The following is a 19,603-nucleotide window of genomic DNA, read 5'->3' as shown; positions in this document are numbered from 1 at the left end:
AGCCCTCATTCTACACAAAGGGGGCTCAAGTGAAGAGAGAGAAGAAGAAGAGGAGAAAGGGGAAAAGGAGATTCCTCACCTCCTCGACCACCGCCGGAGCTCTTCCTGTCGCTTGAAGACGCCGGAACTCTGCCGGATTTTCAGGAAACGCAGGAATTCTGCACAACTTCCACGTGATGCTGAAATCCTTCCCAATTAACAACAGAGTTCCCTCCTGACGCCGAAACTCCGCCGGTAATAAGTGATTTTCCTGTAGGAATTCTCCTCTGCCACCAAAGACGTCGGACTTCTACCCGACGTCGGACCTTCACTCTTCGCCAAGTTTCTACCCGACACCAGACTTCTACCTGTTATCGGACTTCGCTGGACGTCTATGCGAAGATGCATTTCTTTCCATTGCTGGACTTCCACCTGACGATGCCCTACTGATCTTCGTCGTCAGACTACAGTCCTTCCGACCTCCGTCGCCAGCCGACTACGGTCGTCCTGACTTACGTCGCCCGCCGACTACAGTCTTTCCGACATCCGTCGCCCGTTGAATACGGTCTTCCTGACTTATGTCGCCCGCTGACTATAGTCTTTTCCGACCTCCGTTGCCCGCCGACTACGGTCCTCCTGACTTACGTCGCCCGCCAACTACAGTCCTCCGTCGCCAGCTGACTACGGTCCTCCTGACCTACGTCGCCCGTCGACTGCAGTCCTTCTAACAAAGCGAATACATCGACAGTAGCTCTTTGTATTTACATCATGTAATGTACTCCATAAGATGTACATCAAGCTAAGGCCTTCTCCCAAGGAAGGGCCTCATTTGTAATCTACTGCAAATATTAGTGGATTCGTTCAAACTGGGCTAGGCCCCGTGGTTTTTCCCTCTTTTACAGGGGTTTTTCACGTAAAAATCTTGGTGTCTCATAAATGCTAGACCCTCTCTCCTTATCTGATTGCGTGCCGGATTTTCGTACAATGCTAAGACGTTAAATATGATATTTCTCTACCGCCGCGAATACTCCTGAACGCAACAATATTTATATTAAAATAAGTAAAATAATTTAAAAATCTAAACAGAATATCCTCATAAATTCTTTTTTCCTTTATCAATATGAAGCTTTGCTGAGATTGCTTGAATTGGAAACAAAGACTTTCTGGGAAGGAGAGCTTAGGGTTAATTAATTAGAAGGGATGCATGTGTAGAGCCCTTATCATTAAGTTAATTACATACTAAAAATGATTCATTAAGGGGTTAAAAGAATTATTTATACCAAAAAATAATCTTTATTGATTTTGATCCGGCTACTAAATTCAACCACAGGTGATTGAAATTGATAGTAATGAACTTACACTATATGAGAAAAAAAATTTATACGAATGCATAATTTGAACACACAAATAAAGGATAAGCAAAACAATAATGCGCTTAAAACTGAGGTTTTGTTTGGGATGGATTTGTTACTGTTTCTTAAAACAGCTTTCTAGTTAAAAATTTTTAATTTGTATACTTGAAAGCTGCTTTAAGAAGTAATAAAAAAATCATCTCAAACACAACTTGTATCTTGAATCCCTTAAAGAAAGTTACACCTCTTCAACCAAGCCAACAATGGCTTAAAAGGCTTCACCAAGCAACCACGCTTGTATCCGACTCGACTCAACCCAACCCGCCTTCGAGTTCGATCGGCTTCATGTTGATCAGAAGAAATGGAGAAGCATGAGCTTTGTAATGCCGGCGGAGGGCTAAGCGGCGGAATATTGACTTCGCTCGCCGGCGGACATTTAGGCTTTCCAGGCTTTGATTCCCACTCAAATGGAACCTGACCACATTCCCTACAATACAACCTTGAGGAAGAACAAGAAAGCACAGAGTCCCTAGAAAGAAGCTTTGCCAGGAATTGATCATCTCCACCTGATGAGGGTGACTCTATACACAAACTGAAAGAATTATTCTCATTCTGATCAGGCTCAGATGCTCTTACAGCTTTCCTCACCTTCATCATATCGATCATGAACAATCAGTTCAATCATACAGCTTTGTGGGATGGAAACCCTAAATCTTGTTCATATATAAAGAGTTCAGATCAGTGTACAGAAGAAAGAGACTGCAACAGCTTTGATATTGGTGAGGAAAAAGGAAAGCTATGATGGAGACTTCATTGGTTTCTTTAATCCTAAGGCTAATTAAGTCACTGATGTGGAATGTTGGGCTAAATTTATTGTGAGAAGAGAATATGCTGAAGATGTTAAAGAGGTTTTTTCCTATAATCTGCAAGCTAATTCATGTCATGGCGAGCTTAACAATCAAAGATGAATTGATGGAGAAAGAGAGAGGATTGGGTGATAAGCAAGTTTTGTTCCAGTTTAAGCAAAATTTCTTCTTCAGCTACAGTTTGATTTGTTGCTGATAATCTAAATTAAGTGCATTGCTTAGCTCAGTGGGTAACACAATTGATCTGAATAGTACTGTAAAACCCTAAAACTCATCTGTATTAAATTGCATCATAAATTGCGTAGTATTCCTTTATTTCAAAGTTGCGTCAATTAGCATCTAAGTGAGCAGTTTTTTTTTTTCTTTTTTTCTTGGATTTATTGGCTAAAAATTTTAAAATCAGAAGAAAAAAATTGTATATATATATATTACTAGGGCATTGTTGAGTCTTGCAAGGATCTCACACCATTTTTCTTTTCGCAATTTTTTTGAGAATTATCTCATCATCTTGATCATGGTATCAACTTCATCCCAAATTATAAACTTTAAATCATTTAGCTCTGGAGGAAAATCCACAAGATGGATCTTAACCCTTTCATTTTAGAAAGGTTTTCATAATTTGAGACAGCTAAAAACAATTTCTTCCATTCAAGCAATATGAGGCTTATAGCCCTTAGACTTCTCGTAAAACCATATTTCGCTTGATTCATTAAATCAACGAGCTCATAAAAATTAATCAATTTCAAACTAATTATGCACTCATATATGATTAACACATACAGAGCTTTTTTTACGAGAATTTATTCCATGCAGAGACCAGATACAGAGAACCGCCTGCTTTGTCTGCTTTATCTCTGTAAACAGTAAAACTACGATCATTATGCTTTTACTGTTCACAGAGATAAAACTAAACGGTTCTCAATGTCTAATCTCTGCACATAATAATTTCTTTTCTTTGACAGCCGTAGGAGCCATACCTGAGAAAGTTGTAGATAGCCGGCACAAATCCCAAATCTTAAATCTATTAGGTTGCAAAAAACACCCAACTTGATGTGCCTAAACAGTCCACAGATTCAGATTGCATTATTGTGATAAGAAAATGATGGAGATAAGGTAAGGTGAGCTCCAGAATCAACAAAGCTTTAGTTAGATACAAATTGAAAGATATTATTGCTATAAATTCTGATAACATTTAGATTACAGCTACACGATTTGAGGGACGATATATTTCAGATGTTCTTTTTCAGTGAGCTTCAAGTTTTGAAGCCTTTTAATTAGAAGAAACTTGCCTTCTGGAAACAGCAGATTAGTTCTGAAAGCAATTGCAATGGTGGATGGTGAGATGAAACTTCTCGTGCCACTTGTTTCGTATGTATAGAAATGACCTTAGGGATATTTGGAAGAGCATAAAAAAAGCTTCAATTACCAATAAAATGGCGTGCTTTAGTCTGCCACAGGTCAATAGCAACTATATCAGGTGAAGAATATGAGTATTCAGTAATGGAGAAAATGAAAGAAATGTCTACAAAAAAGCTTCAGCACATAAATGAGGCAAAAATAGTTTCTTGAGTGAGACATCAGATCGATTACATGTCAGATATCATATTCTGAGTACTTAGTGGAATGATATAAAGAAGGCCTGAGAGAAAATGGTGAAGTATTTATTTGATACAGGCATGATAATGCAGAATAAAACGCTTATTTTCAACAAAGTAAACAAGATACGAGGTTAAGGTTTCGTTTGGGACGGCTTTCTTATTGCTTCTTAAACCAGCTTTTTAGTACAAAAAATTTACTGAAAGATGCTTCAAGAAGCGGTAAAAAAAGCTGTCCCAAACAAAACCTAAACCTCCATAATGAAATATTAATTCAGAAAATATGACAAGCACCTGATGAGGCAGATTTGCAATGAAAAGATGTTTGGTTTTAATAGAAAAAACGATACTGCAGGGTATGATAAATAAATGAATTATTGTGCGTGTAAATGAAAATGCATTGATTGAGAGAATGGACCACTTCAGACAAAAGAAAGGTGTCCCTGGGTGTCTGGAAGCACAAGTCAATCAGATTTTTACTTGTTTCTTTCCTTCTTTTGTAAATAAATCCATTAATATTTTAACCTCAAAGAATGAACCCTCCCTCCATTGCTTAACTTTTTAATAAAAAAATACACTTGACAATTTATTTCGTTTGAAATTTAGTAGTAATGACAGTTAATACAATGGAAAGATCAATCCAAGCAAACCATCACATAATTGCAAAGCGCCAAAATTTAATCTAAGTTTCTAGGCAATTTGACAATCATGTAAAATCTTCCATAATCTTCGATTAATGTAGCTCATAACCCTACACAGTAAATTCCTTAGTCTTAAACAGATATGTCCGACAACAGATAACAGAAACTATATGATAAATGAACAGACTATATAATACAACAAAGAAAATCCTTGTTAGAGTGAAAAAGAATCTTTACATCATTTAATTTTAAAACCGTGATATATTGAGGACAGAATGCACCCAAAATAAGAAACTTCCTTTCAGGACTCCAGAATTATTTTATAATAAATCATCCATGTACTTGAGATGCATATGGAATTGGGCGCCTTACCCTTACGTGTGAGGTATTTAAAACCCCAAGAGTGATCACCAGACATCTCTCAGATACCTTCCTTGCATTTGCAGGTTCTTCACCAGGCTTTCAGTCTTCGAGCTATCTAGAGAACCCTGCAATAGAACAAACAGAGTAAAACTTATCCAACGACTATTATCAGATCTTCAGAATATTAAGTTGATACAGAAAAAACTTCATTACTTGAGGCAAGCTGCAAACATTAAACATGTTACCCAGTTATTCAAATTAACCCATAATTATGTTCCATGTTTTCCAAGCCCACAATTTTGTTTATATCTTCAACCACAAATAAGAAGGAAAATAAATATAAGCATGTTATTTAATCTGATCCATTACTAGGTCCCATGTTTCCAAGCCCATAAATAAGTTTATATCTTCAAACACAAATTAAGAGAGACAAATATAACCTTGTAGTCAATCTGATCCCTAATTAGGCGGTCCTATGAGTTGGGAGGTTCTTTACCTGTTCCTGGACTATGTTATGAATAGTGCGGTGGACATCTTTAGCCATGCCTTTGGCATCACCACACACATAGATGTAACCACCATTAGAGATAATATCCCAAATTTCAGATGCCTGATAAAAAGCAACGTACTATCAGGGATTCAAGTAATATAAGATTAAAAAGAGGTATATAACTTAAAAATATATAAGTCAGGGAAAGGAACAAAAAATAGCAGAAATTTACTAGACCTTTTCGACCATTTTATGCTGCACATATTCCTTGGTTGCTCCCTCTCGAGAGAAAGCTACAATAAACTCAGAAACCACTCCAGCTTCAACAAAACTTTTCAGCTCATCTTCATAGATGAAATCCTACAAAATTGTCAAACAAAAACATTGCTTTCTGATCACCGCAAGTAAAGCTAAAAAAAATGAAACTTCAGAGGATTGATTTAACACCATTTTCCGATTCCTGCATCCAAAGAAGAGTATAGCAGGCCCAAGTACAGCACCAGACTCTTTTAGCGCCAACCGCTCCTAAAAATGCCAGCAGAAAATAATGAAATAATTGTCACAGCAGAGTATAATAATATGAAAACTGAAGTTCACAACAAACCTGCAAGAATCCCCTGAATGGCGCCAACCCTGTTCCAGGTCCAATCATGATAATTGGCACAGAGTTGTCTGCAGGCAGTTTAAAATTTGACTGCCGCACAAAAATAGGAGCCCAGCTACACTCTTCGCTTTCCTCCAATGGTATTGAATTCTTGAAGGAAGAAAATTCCAAATCAAAGATTCACATTGAATGTTACCCAAATTATTAAATAATATAGTGAAATCAATATATAAGGTAGAACTATTTACATCACTTTAAATATAGCATAAAAGAAACATTGAAATACCTACAACATTTATATATGTTCAAGCTTTAAGATCATATATAATACAAGAAAAAGCTGCACAAGAGTTCTATCCAAAAATTTATACAACCCTGATTTCATAATATCATAATGAAAAACAAAACTAGTTGGGTTCCACAAAGCCATAAGGGGCAGTGTGGTTTGATTGGTGATCCAGGAATGGATAATGGTGATGACATAGACTTCGCAGTCAACCCAGCTGCTTTCTTTTTTCTTTAATTGTAACAAAGGTACAAAGACCATAGCAAAATTGCTGTCCAGCTGTAGTTTTGGAAGTAAAAAAAAAAAAAATTACACCATAAACAAAAAGCAATAGGCTAAGTTAAAATATAATTTTAGAAAATTATTAGGTAAAAAAGCATCTTACCAGATTGTGCGTAAGCGAACAATGATTGAGCTGTGAAGCAAATGCATTGTAAAGCAAATGAAAACAACAACATCAAACTTTTACCCCACAACGTGGGGTCGGCTACATGAATCCATTTTCTCCTTTGTATCGTGTTAAAATTCAAATTCTCATTTAAATCTAATAAAAAAAATCATTTCTAATACTTTTTAACTAAGTCTTTTTATGTCTACCTCTACCTTTCTTAACATAAGTTAAATCTAAAACATCAACTCTCCTAGCCTAGTCATCGAAAGGCCGATGTTTTATATGACAAAATCATCTAAGGAGACTCTCTAATCTTATCTACCACTGGAGCTACTCTAACCTTTTCATGTATATACTCGTTTCACATTTTGCCTCTAAGAGTTAAGTCACACATCCACCTGAGCATCCTCATCTCTCCAACACTTAACTTAATTTTATGCTTCTCTTTTAATGACCAATATTTCTGCACCATAAAGCATTGCAGGCCTCGCCACGATCATATATAATTTTCCCGTAAGTTTGAGGGGTACTTTTTTGTCACACAACAGGCCCGATGCATTCCACTTCAATCATCTAACTTGAATTCTACTAATAATATCCCCCTCTATTTCACCATCACTTTGAACAATAGCCCCGAGATATCTAAAACAAGTACTCTTTTTAATGACTTGATCGCCCAAAGTCACAATCCCTCACTAGATCTATTATTACTAAAATTATACTCCATGTATTCTATTTTAGATCTACTCAAACCAAAACCTTTAGACTCCAAGATTAACCTCCAAAATTCAAATTTTCCTTCAACTCCCTCTCTAGTCTTATCAACAAGAAGAATAACATCAACAAAAAAGTATACGCCAAGGTACATCCTCCTGCAAATATTTAGTAAGAACATTCATGAATAAAGTTAAATAAATCCATTAATAATGAAAAAAACATTCACGACTAAACCAAAAAAGATATGGGCTTAAAACTAATCATTGATGTAATCCAACTGAAATAGGAAAATATTTGGTCAAACCAGCATTTGTTGGAACACAAGTGACAACTCTCACATACATACCTTAATGACTTGAATAGAAGCATTATTAACTCATTTCTTTTTTAGAACCTTCAAGAGCACTGCACTTGGAACTTTATCATACGGTTTCTCTAAATCAATAAATATTATATGAAAATCCTCCTTATTCTTTCTATACTTCTCCATCAAACCTCTCTATAAATGGGTAACTTCCGTAATAGACCTACCCGGCATGAATCCAATTTGATTTGGAGAATTATTAGTATCAAGTCGTAACTTATGCTCAATAACTCTCTCCCACAATTTTAATGTATACTACATTAACTTAATTCCTTTATAATTTGCACTCTCTTCTGCATCACCTTTATTCTTAAAAATATGAACCAATACACTCTTCCATTCATCAGGCATCTTTTTAGACTTCAAAATAATTTTAAAAAGTTTTATAAGCCAAGAAATTCCTTCATCTCTTTAGCATTTTCACAACTCTATTAGTGGAAGATACGATGATAAAAACCTCTCTAATTTTCAGTTTTACTAATACGATGATAAAAATAAAAATCTCTATTTTCATTTAGGGCGCTAAGGTCACTAAAATTAATCATATTCTCACATTCTTCAATGAAAAACTTATCGAAATATCTCGTCCACCTATCTTAAATATTCTCTTCTAATAAAAACACATTTTGATATTAATCCTCATTACAATTCACTAAACAAATTCACCTAACATTCTCATATATATATATATATATATGTGTGTGTGTGTGTGTGTGCGCGTGCGCGCGCGCGCGCGCGTGTGTGTGAAGGGAAAAAATAGACACCAAGCTAAGGACGCTACCAAGAGTTTACAGATGCAGAAAATAGTCCAAAGGTGGGATGTTATGCAAAGAACAAAACAACATAATGGAAAATGGCAATCAATAGGAGTTTACTAAAATGTCAAGAATCTCTATAACAACTTTAGAGATGAGAACAAAATGTTAAATTCCATGTAAACCTACAAACAAGATTAGCATTCCTGATCTAACTCCTCAACATACATAAAATGAGCATGGAAAGTAAAATCTAACAGATGCGCCACTTACATCTCTATACAACAACAACATCAAACTTTTATTTCAATATGTGGGGTCGATTACATAAATACTTTTTCTCCATTGTGTCCTATTAAAAGTCATATTCTCATTTAAATATAATAAATAAATATCATTTCTAATATTTTCTAACCAAATCTTTTTAGGTCTACTTCCACCTTTCTTAACATGAGCAAATCTAAACATCTACTCTCCTAATCGGGTCATAAGAAGGCCGACATTTTATGTTATCAAACTATTCAACGCAACTCTCTCTAATATTATCTACCACAAAAGCAACTCGAACCTTTTCATGTATATACTCGTTTCACATTCTGCCTCTAATAGTGAAGCCACTCATCCATCTGCGCATCCTCATCCCTGCAACACTTAACCTGATTTTATGTTTTCTCTTTTAATGGCCAACATTCTGCACCATAAAGCATTGCAGGTTTCACCATCATATTCTAGAGTTTTCGCTTAAGTTTGAGTAGTACTTTCCTGTAACACAACAGGCCCGATGCACTCCACTTCAACCATCCAACTTGAATTATACTAATAATGTCCCAATTTATTTCACCATCACTTTGAACAATAGACCTGAAATATCTAAAATGTGTACCCTTTTTAATGCTTGATCGCCCAAAGTCACAATCCTACTCAAACAAATACCTTTAGAGTCTAAGGTTGACCTACAAAATTCAAGTTTTCCTTCAACACACACACTCTCTCTCTCTCTAGTCTTCAAGAAGAATACCATCAGCAAAAACAATACACAAGAGTACACCCTTCTTGCAAATGTCTAATACAAACATCCATGACTAAAGCAAAAAATATGGGCTTAAAACATGTGGGCATGAACTCCAGCAATGACAGAATAAGAATTTAAAGGGGACAAATGGATTAACTCCCGGAATTGTGTTATGAAAGAAATTTCCATACCATATATGGAAATATGAGGATTTATTTCAAACATGAAGAGGCGAGAGCCACCCTCAACAACCAATAACTGCCAGAGAAATTGATTGTTTTAGCATGATAGAATGGATTGTGTCTGTGAGAGTGTATGTGTGCAAGTATGGTGGGACTGGGTGATTAGTTTCTTCTGGAAAAATATATTTGTCAAGGAAAAATAGAGGAAAAAGTAGAGGAATGAAGATGAGATCGAGAGAGATAGTTAGAGAGATAAAAGTGACTGTAATGCTTCACAAAAAGAACATAACAAATTCTAAAGACATTGCTTTGATCGCTTTAGATGTTACCACCAAATAAGTTACAAGTTTTGGATAAAGAGAAAAGACCAAAATGGCCCCTCAACTCTTTAGGAGGGGCCAAAATGGATCCCAACTATTTTAAGGGATTATTTTAGTCTCTCAACTCTTTAAAATGAGATCATTTTGATCCCATCGTTAAAAAAATAATAGAAAAATTAAGTGCAGTTCGAATGACAGAAAGTTTGCGAAGGATATAATTAAAATAAAGTTTGCATCAAAAACCAGCAATGAAATCCTCCAGCACCTTCGACTACGCTTGAATTAACCTTCCAGCTTTTGCCCACAGCTTATACCCTTAGCACCTTCAACCCCACACTTGAATTCTCCTTCGAACCTCCACCCTTAGCTTCGACCCGCATTAGAATCTGACTCGATCATGCAATCGATCCCGCAGCGCAGCGCAGACGAATCCGACTATATCACACAATCAATCCACATAATCGACGAATCCGAATGTTGATCTCTAGTGCCAATCCCGCAGCCCAATCGAGTCCCAATGTCAATCCCGCAGCGTAAACGAATCCAAGCGTCGATCCCACAGCGACATTGAATTTAAATTAAAAAAATTACATCTAATAAATAATTTTTAAAAAAATTTACTTAAAATTTATATCTAATAAATAATAAATTAAAATATTACTAAAATACTCCTAATTTTAACGCCATAAAATTCAACATCACTTAATTTGGATGTTGGAACCAAAATGATCTCATTCTAAAGAGTTGAGAGACTAAAATGGTCCCTCAAAATAGTTGGGAGCCATTTTGGTCCCTCCTAAAGAGTTGAGGGACCATTTTGGTCCTTTTCTCTTTAGATAAATATAAAGAAAGTGTATGAAAAGGCAAGAATATAATGTTTTTACCAGAAAATAAAGCAGTCAAAGAAATTAAAGGCAAATAGGGCAGGAAGGAAAATATTTTATGGCTGCAAGAGGATTTAAAATTGTTAAGAAAAAATAACCTGCACCAAGCAAGACAGCATTACACATTCATAAATCAGATACATTTAAATGCCAAAAGTTGATGGTTATAAATTTATAGAAAGATGCTCAAAAACCTGTTTCATTACTACCAAAAAAAAATGTAAAAGAAATGCTCATTCACTCAAATTAAATAAAAAGTTTAATTTGCACATCAGTTACCAAATCTAGCAGTAATTTAAAAAAATAATAAGAAGATACATTTACACAAGTCAATAACAAAATATTTAAAAAATCACAAAATAGTATTGATAACGACTTTGAAATAAGAATCCATTCATCATCATCAACATCAGCATAAATCTTATCCCAGTTTACAGTTTAAGAAAAATTAAAGGAATCTTTATATGATGTGAGATGCGCATGGACAAATCAATTGTTGTCATATAAATGAATAAATGATGAAGCACACAAGAAATAAGGTTTAATTTGCAATAAAAATTTTATTTTGCACATCAGCTACCAAAGCACACAATTTTTGTCATATAAATCAATTGTTCAAAAAAAAAGTTTAATTTGCACATCAGGTACAAAATCTATAGTGACTTCGAAATGAACAAGAAATGGATACATTTACACAAGTCAATACAAAATCTTTAAAAAATCACAAAAAAGTATTGATAACAACTTTAAAATAAGAATCCACTCCTCCTCCTCATCATCAAAATCAGCATAAATGTTATCCCAGTTATTTAACAGTTCAAGAAAATTTAAAGGAATCCTTAGTGAGGTGAGATGAACATGGACAAATCATTTGCTGTCATATAAATGGATTTTTTTTTCTTTTTTACTGTCATATAAATGGATGAATAATGAAGCACACAAGAAATAGGGTTTAGATTTATTTCAAATATTTTTCTAAATCATAATTTTATTGAAATTGCTTCTAATTATCTTTAGGATAATATTTTGTTTGAATTTGAATAATTTACAATTTGATAGGATTAGAATTGAATTTCAGTTTGATGTAAAATTATTTTGTAAAGTATTTCTATAAATAGGGCATTCACAGCTTGTATTAGCAGTGCACTTGAATGGTGAACGAAGATTGTATTTTCTTCTACATTTCTTTTCTCTCCCTCGCTTGTGTCTCACTCTCCTAAAATCTAATTCTCCTTCTCACTACTCAACATCAACTGATATCAAAGTAGAACACGCATCATCTATTCTATTGATATGTTCTTTCAATTATTCTCTCAACAACATACACAATCATGTTATCCACCATTGACTCATTTTGCACCTTGATAGTGAATTCATTCGCCCCCAATCCAATCACATCACCCTCGTTGTCCACCTACAGCACAACCCAACTGAACACCTTCCACCACAATCACGGTCATTCAATCCACTCATGTAGATCCATCGCACATAACTTTACAATTCACTTTACATCCCACATGCTTTGTGCTTCATGAATCTTCATAGTTCACTACAGATATAAATTAAAGAGTTCAATCCCTCGACACTCGGCATACTACCCAATCCCGCATCTCACACACAGAAGTCACCGATCCCACCTAAGCCACTTGTGATCTCAACGCTTATGTCTACACTACACTTGGAAGTGACATAGCATGACCCCTATGTCACCACACCTGCAACAAGTCATTTCACCCTAAAATGAATTTTCGGGTTAGGTTCGGGTCCAACCCGAAACTAACCCGCCTTCAATTGACTCGACCCGATTAGAAAAATAAGCCAGAAATCCGACCCGACCAAACCCGCAAGGCAGCAAGGCGCAAGCACTTACAGGTGATGGGAGCTAAAGCTGGTGAGGGGGCAAGCCTACGTGCGCGGCTGCAAGGGAGAACACGTGTGGGAGAGTCTACGAGCGAGGGGGCGAGCGCATGCGGGCGTGGGCCTGGGCACAGATGCGACACTGGCGCTAGCGCAGGTGCAGGCGGGGGGTGGCCCGGGACATTTTTGAGTTGATTTCGAGTTTTCAGGTTAACCCGAACCTGACCCGAAATTGAAAACAGGTCAAAAACGAAACCCGAACCCAACCCATTTGCGAAACGGGTTGACCCGAACCTGAGTCAGGTTTCATGTTGGGTATGGGTTGGGTTTCGAGTTGGGTCAAATATTGACACCCATAACACCAAAGCATTAGCCTTGGTGCCGCCTTAGTGATGGTGCCAACCTAGAGAGATCTGAGATATTGGAGCCACGCTCAGACGCCTAAGCGAGTGTTCGACTTGCCTTTCATAAAACTGCATAGAAGTAGTAGCAAACCTTCCTGTATTCATAAGGCACACAAGTGATGCAAAAACAGGCCGCCAACCATAAGCCAGTTTAAGGTCAAATTGATGAGGATTCATGCACTTTTCTAGCTTTTACGCTCACAGCTCACCTCATGATAGCAGTAGCAAGCAGATGATTTAGGGATCAAAAAGTTCCATATTATCATATCGAGAAAAAACATCAGTAAAATCTTAACAAATGAGTGGTGAGTCACATTGACTATGAGGCCATAAGAGTTGATCAAAATGAGACAACCTCAGCAAACCCAAAGGCTATATACATTAAATAATGTAATATAGAGAAAAAAAATGATACATCTAACCTGCAATTAGAGACGTAATATAACAGAGTACAAACATTTCAAAATAGTACCTTCATCCAAGTCGAACAAACTCCTTTATGGATCCTTCCTGTAGGCGTTGGTCCATACACGACGGCAGATGTCACATGGATTCTCGTTGGAAACATCCTGCATAACATAAAATGATGAATTTGCTGATCAAACAAACTGTAATCCAATAGTTACTCCAAAGGAAGACATGATACGAACCTTGAAGAAGATGATATTGAATAAAAGCGATGCTGCAGCCGTGGAGCAATTGCTGCGAAGAAAACACCAAGAGGTGGCTTGGCTGAAGGAAATTCAGCCATAACTTCCAAGAGGCTCCTATGACTAGCAATTACCCACTGAGAATATTCATCCTGGAAAGAAGGAATTGAGTTGCGAATGGAGATCTCATTACCGAAACTAAGTATGCCAGAGTACAGATAATACCAACCTTTCCAGAAGGAGAAGCCAGAAATCTTAAACGTTCGGCTTCATTTGGGTCAGATGCATGAGCAGCTAAAGCAGATAAGGAAGCCTGAGCATAGATCATTAATACATAAATAAACAAATCATTAATTCCAAAACTGTGAAATTATCAAGATAAATGGTTCTTCATAAGAACATACCTTTTTGGGTGAACTCAAAAGGTCAGCATATCGAGTCAGTGCAGTTCTCAAGGTGCAAGGAGAAGGGAATGGAGGAGCAAGAGCACCACCGCTGAGTGGTGTCCCATCTTCTTTGTCAGCGTGAATGGAGAAGAATGTATCTGATGAATAACCTAATAGCTTTTCTGCTTCCTCCACAGTCTCCAAACAATTTTCAGCATATACACCAACATGATCTCCTGTTTCATACCTGATTTTCAAAAAGAATCTGAAGATGAGAAGACATAAAACAACCTGGGCAAAGAAGTTCTATAATCTTGAGTTTTCTGGTGTTCACATGGAAAGGTTAATCATTTCTATCAAAAAATGAATTTATTCTGCACAAATAAAGTCACAAGAAAATTTAAAATCCTGTTGCCCGTTGGATGCTAGGCATAACTAGATTACAAACTGGGTCACCATTTCTGATTACAAGGGGAAAAATTGCAACAGGATTAGTTTTATGATAATAAGGTCAAGAGGATTTGCAGCCACAAGTATTGCCTCCACGATATAAATGCAAATGCAGATCATGGGAATATAGTACAATAAAATAAAAGTGTTTGATTTTAGTTTCTAATGCATAAGCTGGTGCAGTGCTTCCTGGGCCAACAACTGGAAGAGTACTTGTATAACTGGCCATTAAGTATAAGAAGACGAGCAAAAGTACATACACAAGACCAGTGCCAGCTATGTCGAACTCCAGATGAATGCAAGAACGATCAGAAGCTGGAGTATGAAGTTCCCGTTTTAGGGCCACATTTGCCCTGCATGAAAGAATCACTTGGCATGAATGTTGTTCCTTCAATAACTGAACACCTAGCTAGTTCCCCTGATAGTTCAGCACAAAATGAGTTCGCCAATACCTGCAGGGATGGTTTATGTCATAGACAGCACCACCGTTTGCAAGATTCCAACTCTTCTCTGTATATGATGCCTCTGCAAAATCAATGAATTCAACACGATACTCAGGCACTACAACAGTATAAGTCCCGCCGGCTATATCATCTTCGTCACGGAGCAGCTGATCCAACTCTGGCCAGAGCTGTTCTTTCCTGAAAACACAATGCATAACAATAAAAATAGAAGAGTTCCAAAAACAATTAAAAGCTGCTGATAAGCTGCTTTAAAGGATAGTAAATTCAAAATTATTCCTATAATATTAATCAACTTAAAGCCCTCTGCTACACAATAGCAACATACCATGCGGTGAAATCATCCTCAATGCATTGATCATCATCTCCAAGGCCAACTGGAACAAGACGTTTACCACCTACATGAACAAATACAACGAGAATCACAGCAATGAACTAGTAAATTAGACATAAAACAGTTATCATAAGACATAAATTGAAATGATAACAATGCTACAAAGAATCAAACTGTTTAGTTTTTACCAAAGTTATATAATAATAAGGGGCAAACAATGAACTTGTTTCATAGGTTGCCTTAATAGCCGCCACAAGAATAGCAGGCCAAATTTTAAGAGAACAGATATGAGCAAAGAACCAAGATATGAACAACAGTGTTGAGAACTTCAACGATAACAACCAGAAAGAACAAGTATAATAACCTATAAACACACCAATAATTAACTTTTGCCAACAGGTTTTTACTACAACTTCTAATAAAACACCTCATATCAACCATCTAAAAAATAGGCTATATGAAATATATGTAATAGTCCAAGAAGAAAAATGAAACTAAGCACATTTTGAAGACTAAGCTTAAAATACATGGATGAAATATGCAGCGTTTAAATTGTGTTAGGTGCACCTCAACTCAATATTTGTGAGGCATGAGCCCCACGAAATGAAATTCAGCACATTTTGAGGAATAAGATAGCTTAAAATACACATACATTGTTTAAAATTGTGCAATTTTTTTTTAAAGCCTTGAGGCTTATGCCTCAAGGATGAAATATGAGGCGTCTGCCTCAAATTATGTCAGGTGCACCTCACCTCAATATCTGTGAGGCACAAACCCAAAAAAAAAAATTAGGGTTTAGTTTTTCTTTAAGCCCAATTTCTAATTAACCCCCACCCCTCTTCTATCTCTCAATTTCAATTTCATGCAAAGAGCATGTCTCGCATGTTCTAGCAGTTGAACCCTTCCTTGCCACTGATGGCCGCCTCTTTCCATACTGCCCAAGTCTTTGACAAGGGTTAAGTGTCTAGTCTCTTCTCCACAAAATCACTTCTTGTCGATAATCCTAGTTTTTCTCTTGGGGTATCCTAAATCTAAATTTTTTTTAAGGATTTTTCCCTTCGTAATTAATTGCAAATTCCTTTTTTTCAAATAAAAAATTTTTTATAAGTATTTTTTCTATAATGGAATGAGGCAAGAAAAAAAAGTGCAATGAGATGTAGAAAGGATCTAGCATGAAACATAATGCAAGTCAACAATAGTGGGAATGAGAAAAAATGATAGCACAAAAAATGTTGTATTGTTGTTTTCTTAGGAAAAGAAGGCACTTATGGCATGAAACCCACTTCCAAAGCTTTATTCCTTGAGGCAGATTGAATTTTTAATCAACCAGATTTCCCCTGATAATTATATCGGGTTTATTTAGTTCTGAGTTTCTACTTCCTATGAGCGTAAGCCCCATAGTTAACTACCACCCCTACTATCGCGTAGAAGAGAACTCTCGATTAAAGATAAATTAATTTTAGATGTGCAAGTGTTTTAACCTTGGTTGTGGGGGATGGAGGTAGACCCAATCAAGATCCCATGGTTCCTTCATCCCGGAAATACCGTAGGTTTCAGTCTACCAACACTAATAATCATTGATCGTAGTGTCTGAAAAATCTAATTAACAGTCATGAATTGCCTCCTCTCAAGAATCCTAAGCAAATTGAAGTAGTTAAATGTGGGTTTTGTGTTATGGTGGTTTGATTTGGATCGAGACTTACAGCTCCGCTTAGGGTTTCCTGGAGTTTTAGGTTTAGGTCGGGGCTTATGGCTTCGTTTAGGAGTTACCCGTATTTTAGGTTTAAGTCAAGGCTTACAGCTCCGTTTAGAAGTTGCCCGTATGTTTTGGTAAGTCTTACGACTTCTACATTATAAGTAGCATGTATGTTTGGGTAGGTATTACGGTTTCTACAATAGAAGTAGCCTATATGTTTGAGGTCTAACGGCTTCTACATTAGAAATGAGTTATGAGAGGTTTCATTTAGGTTAGGGTCTTAATTTTATGTGATTTTTTTAAAAATAAAAAGGATAAAAGGTGTCCTTTTGCTAGTAGAGGATGAGGTACTATAGTACCCAAAAAAATCATTTTTTAACTATTATTTTTTAAACAATTTTTAATATTAAAAAATACTAAAATTTAAACCTTGTACACTTGTAATCATTGACCTCATGAAATAAAACTTAACATATGGCGGACAACAAAGCTATTTGTTCTCTTTGTAAACATCTCCAACATCTACTTATTATAATAGACACCAGCTATGTCAAAAGCTAAATGATTTAAGAAGACCTGATTGCAAGCTCAAAGTAACTGAAACGTTACATATGGCATCCCATTGTATGTATAAGACACTAAGAACGCAAAATAAATCAAAAAAATTTTGTCTAGGTGAATCCATGGGAGCAACAGTTTCATCCCACGAAATTTGCACCGATATATATAAAACAATACTTATTGATAGCTCAAAACAATGGGAAAATTCATAGTTAAATACCTTGCTCAGCTAGGATGTCATCCACAACCTTTGCTACCTGTGTAATCAAGTCAACATAGATAAATATGTTACCTTCAAATTTTACTTTAAAATAGGGAAGAAAGCATAAAAGCTTGTAATCTAACATAACCTTATTGAAGTGTTCATACTGCCTATTGCCCAGCCCAAATATGGCGTATGTAAGATTATCTAGCCAAATGCCCCTCTCTTTACCCTAAAAATGTAGCAGTAATCAAATAATCAACCTTTATCAGAATATACCAATAGGAAAAAGATAAATTGAACAAAAACCTTACCTCAGTAAACCATTTATAAAACCTTGCAGCATTGTCAGTCGGTTCTCCATCTCCATACCTAGAGATACAGCTGAGCTTTAGCTGAAGGAACGACTCTGAATATTGAAAAAATGAAAAGCTCAAACATTCAGCTCACGTTGCCATGAAGAACAAAACTAGAGTTTCCTTCTTCATCTTCTCCTCATACTCATCGTCATCAGCGGCATATTCGTCCTGACGAGAATCGAAAACACATATAATCAACGCCAAATAGCCGACAAATCAACCAAGCAACAAAACAAATAAAAAAAGAACATTTTTACCAGATCAACAACTTTAAACTTAGCTTTATCGTACCGGGCCTTGGCTTCCTCCGCCAACGACTGTAAAAGCAGTCTCTCTACTTCATAAAAGCTGACAATAGTCAAAACAAGTACAGCACTGATATCAAAGTCCATACCTTCGCGAATCCCTCGGCAGTACCGGTTTGCGTTCCGAAGAAGACAGTGACCTTCTTCTTCCCGTCATCAATCTCCGGCTCCGAGACCTCCCTCCAAGCCGCCGGCCGCTGTAACTCGGCCTTGGCATGTTGTGACTTCTGACCGGACGATCGGCGCCATAGAAGCAAAGCTACGCAGCCGAAGAGCATCGCCACTGAAGTCGCCAGCAGCACCAGAAGCTCTCGATTCCCAGAAATGGAGTCCTGCACCGCCGTTTCCTCCCCACCCAACCTACCGGCGAGCATCGTGTAAAGCGGATCCAGTGGTGACGTCTTCATCGGCTCCGATTGCATCTCTCCTTCCCTATATCGCCGGAAAGCCGCCTCTCCCAACCTCTCCTCCCCCTCAATGCAGAAGAAGAAGCGAGCAGAGAAGAGTTTGGTGAGAGGGAGGAGGGATCAATTGGCAATTGTTTTAGATACTTGGATCTTAAACGAGGGGCCTCAGGCCCCCAACCTATTGCCGGCCCTGTGGCCACCCTCGTGGCAATTTGTATAGCCAGAAGTGTAGCGGCGGAGCGGAGCCGTCCGATACCCGAGAGCTATTACCCGTTGCTGTAATTTGGTGACATTTTAAAATATCTTTAAAATAAAAATTCATTCTTTTTTAACCCAAATTTGATATAATTTCATTTTTCAGGGAATTTAATCATTTTAAAGCATTTTAAATCATCATTTTATTTAATAAAATTATTTTTAACTTGTAAAAAATTTTAAAAAAATGTTTTAAAAAATAACTTGGGAAATCCACTTTTCAATTTTATCTATCATTTTCATTTGAGTTTCATTTTGGACGGCTTTCTTACTATTTCTTAAAGCAATTTTTTATTACAAAAATTTTCGTACTGAAAAATTACTTTAGAAAGCAATAAGAAAGTAGTCCCAAATGAAGCCTTAGTTATCAAACTTATTAGTTTTAAAAACTTTTTTTTTCATAAAAACTAACCAATTAATCTAACTTCATCTTCAAATATATGCATTAGTGTCAACATATAGAAATCATTGCATA

General features: G+C 36.5%; 1 protein-coding gene across 2 annotated transcripts; it reads right to left on the bottom strand.

The window, feature by feature from the left end:
* Positions 1-3,248: 3,248 nt before the first annotated feature.
* LOC110111466 (NADPH--cytochrome P450 reductase-like) lies at positions 3,249-19,007 on the bottom strand. Of its 2 annotated transcripts, none has more exons than XM_020843376.2 (19): positions 18,556-19,007; positions 18,419-18,478; positions 18,253-18,329; positions 18,117-18,174; positions 17,951-18,034; positions 17,821-17,857; positions 15,338-15,407; positions 15,001-15,189; positions 14,809-14,901; positions 14,117-14,345; positions 13,942-14,025; positions 13,713-13,864; positions 13,535-13,631; positions 5,891-6,040; positions 5,734-5,811; positions 5,524-5,646; positions 5,293-5,406; positions 4,806-4,921; positions 3,249-3,665 (listed from the first exon to the last, which is right to left on the bottom strand). In XM_020843376.2, exons 1-18 carry the CDS (start codon positions 18,886-18,888, stop codon positions 4,841-4,843), a joined length of 2,109 nt encoding a protein of 702 aa, XP_020699035.1. In that variant the 5' UTR covers positions 18,889-19,007; the 3' UTR covers positions 3,249-3,665; positions 4,806-4,840. The 2 variants fall into 2 exon arrangements, with proteins under 2 accessions (XP_020699035.1, XP_020699029.1); XM_020843370.2 differs by having other exon boundaries at positions 3,249-3,645.
* Between the last annotated feature and the right edge of the window lie 596 nt (positions 19,008-19,603).

The sequence above is a fragment of the Dendrobium catenatum genome, unplaced genomic scaffold, assembly GCF_001605985.2.
Source record: "Dendrobium catenatum unplaced genomic scaffold, ASM160598v2 fragScaff_scaffold_1199, whole genome shotgun sequence".
NCBI lineage: Eukaryota > Viridiplantae > Streptophyta > Magnoliopsida > Asparagales > Orchidaceae > Dendrobium > Dendrobium catenatum.
The sequence above is the reverse complement of the archived record's forward strand: the minus strand, read 5'-3'. Positions and strand labels throughout refer to the sequence as shown.

Bases quoted from the DNA above. Each gene is read 5' to 3' on its own strand.
- LOC110111466 (XM_020843376.2), bottom strand. From the start codon at position 18,888: ATGCAATCGGAGCCGATGAAGACGTCACCACTGGATCCGCTTTACACG. The intron at 15,190-15,337 runs GTATGTTGCTAT...TTGTGTTTTCAG, and splicing joins GAGGATGATTTCACCGCATG to GAAAGAACAGCTCTGGCCAG. The intron at 5,407-5,523 runs GTCTAGTAAATT...GCTTTTTATCAG, and splicing joins AGCATAAAATGGTCGAAAAG to GCATCTGAAATTTGGGATAT.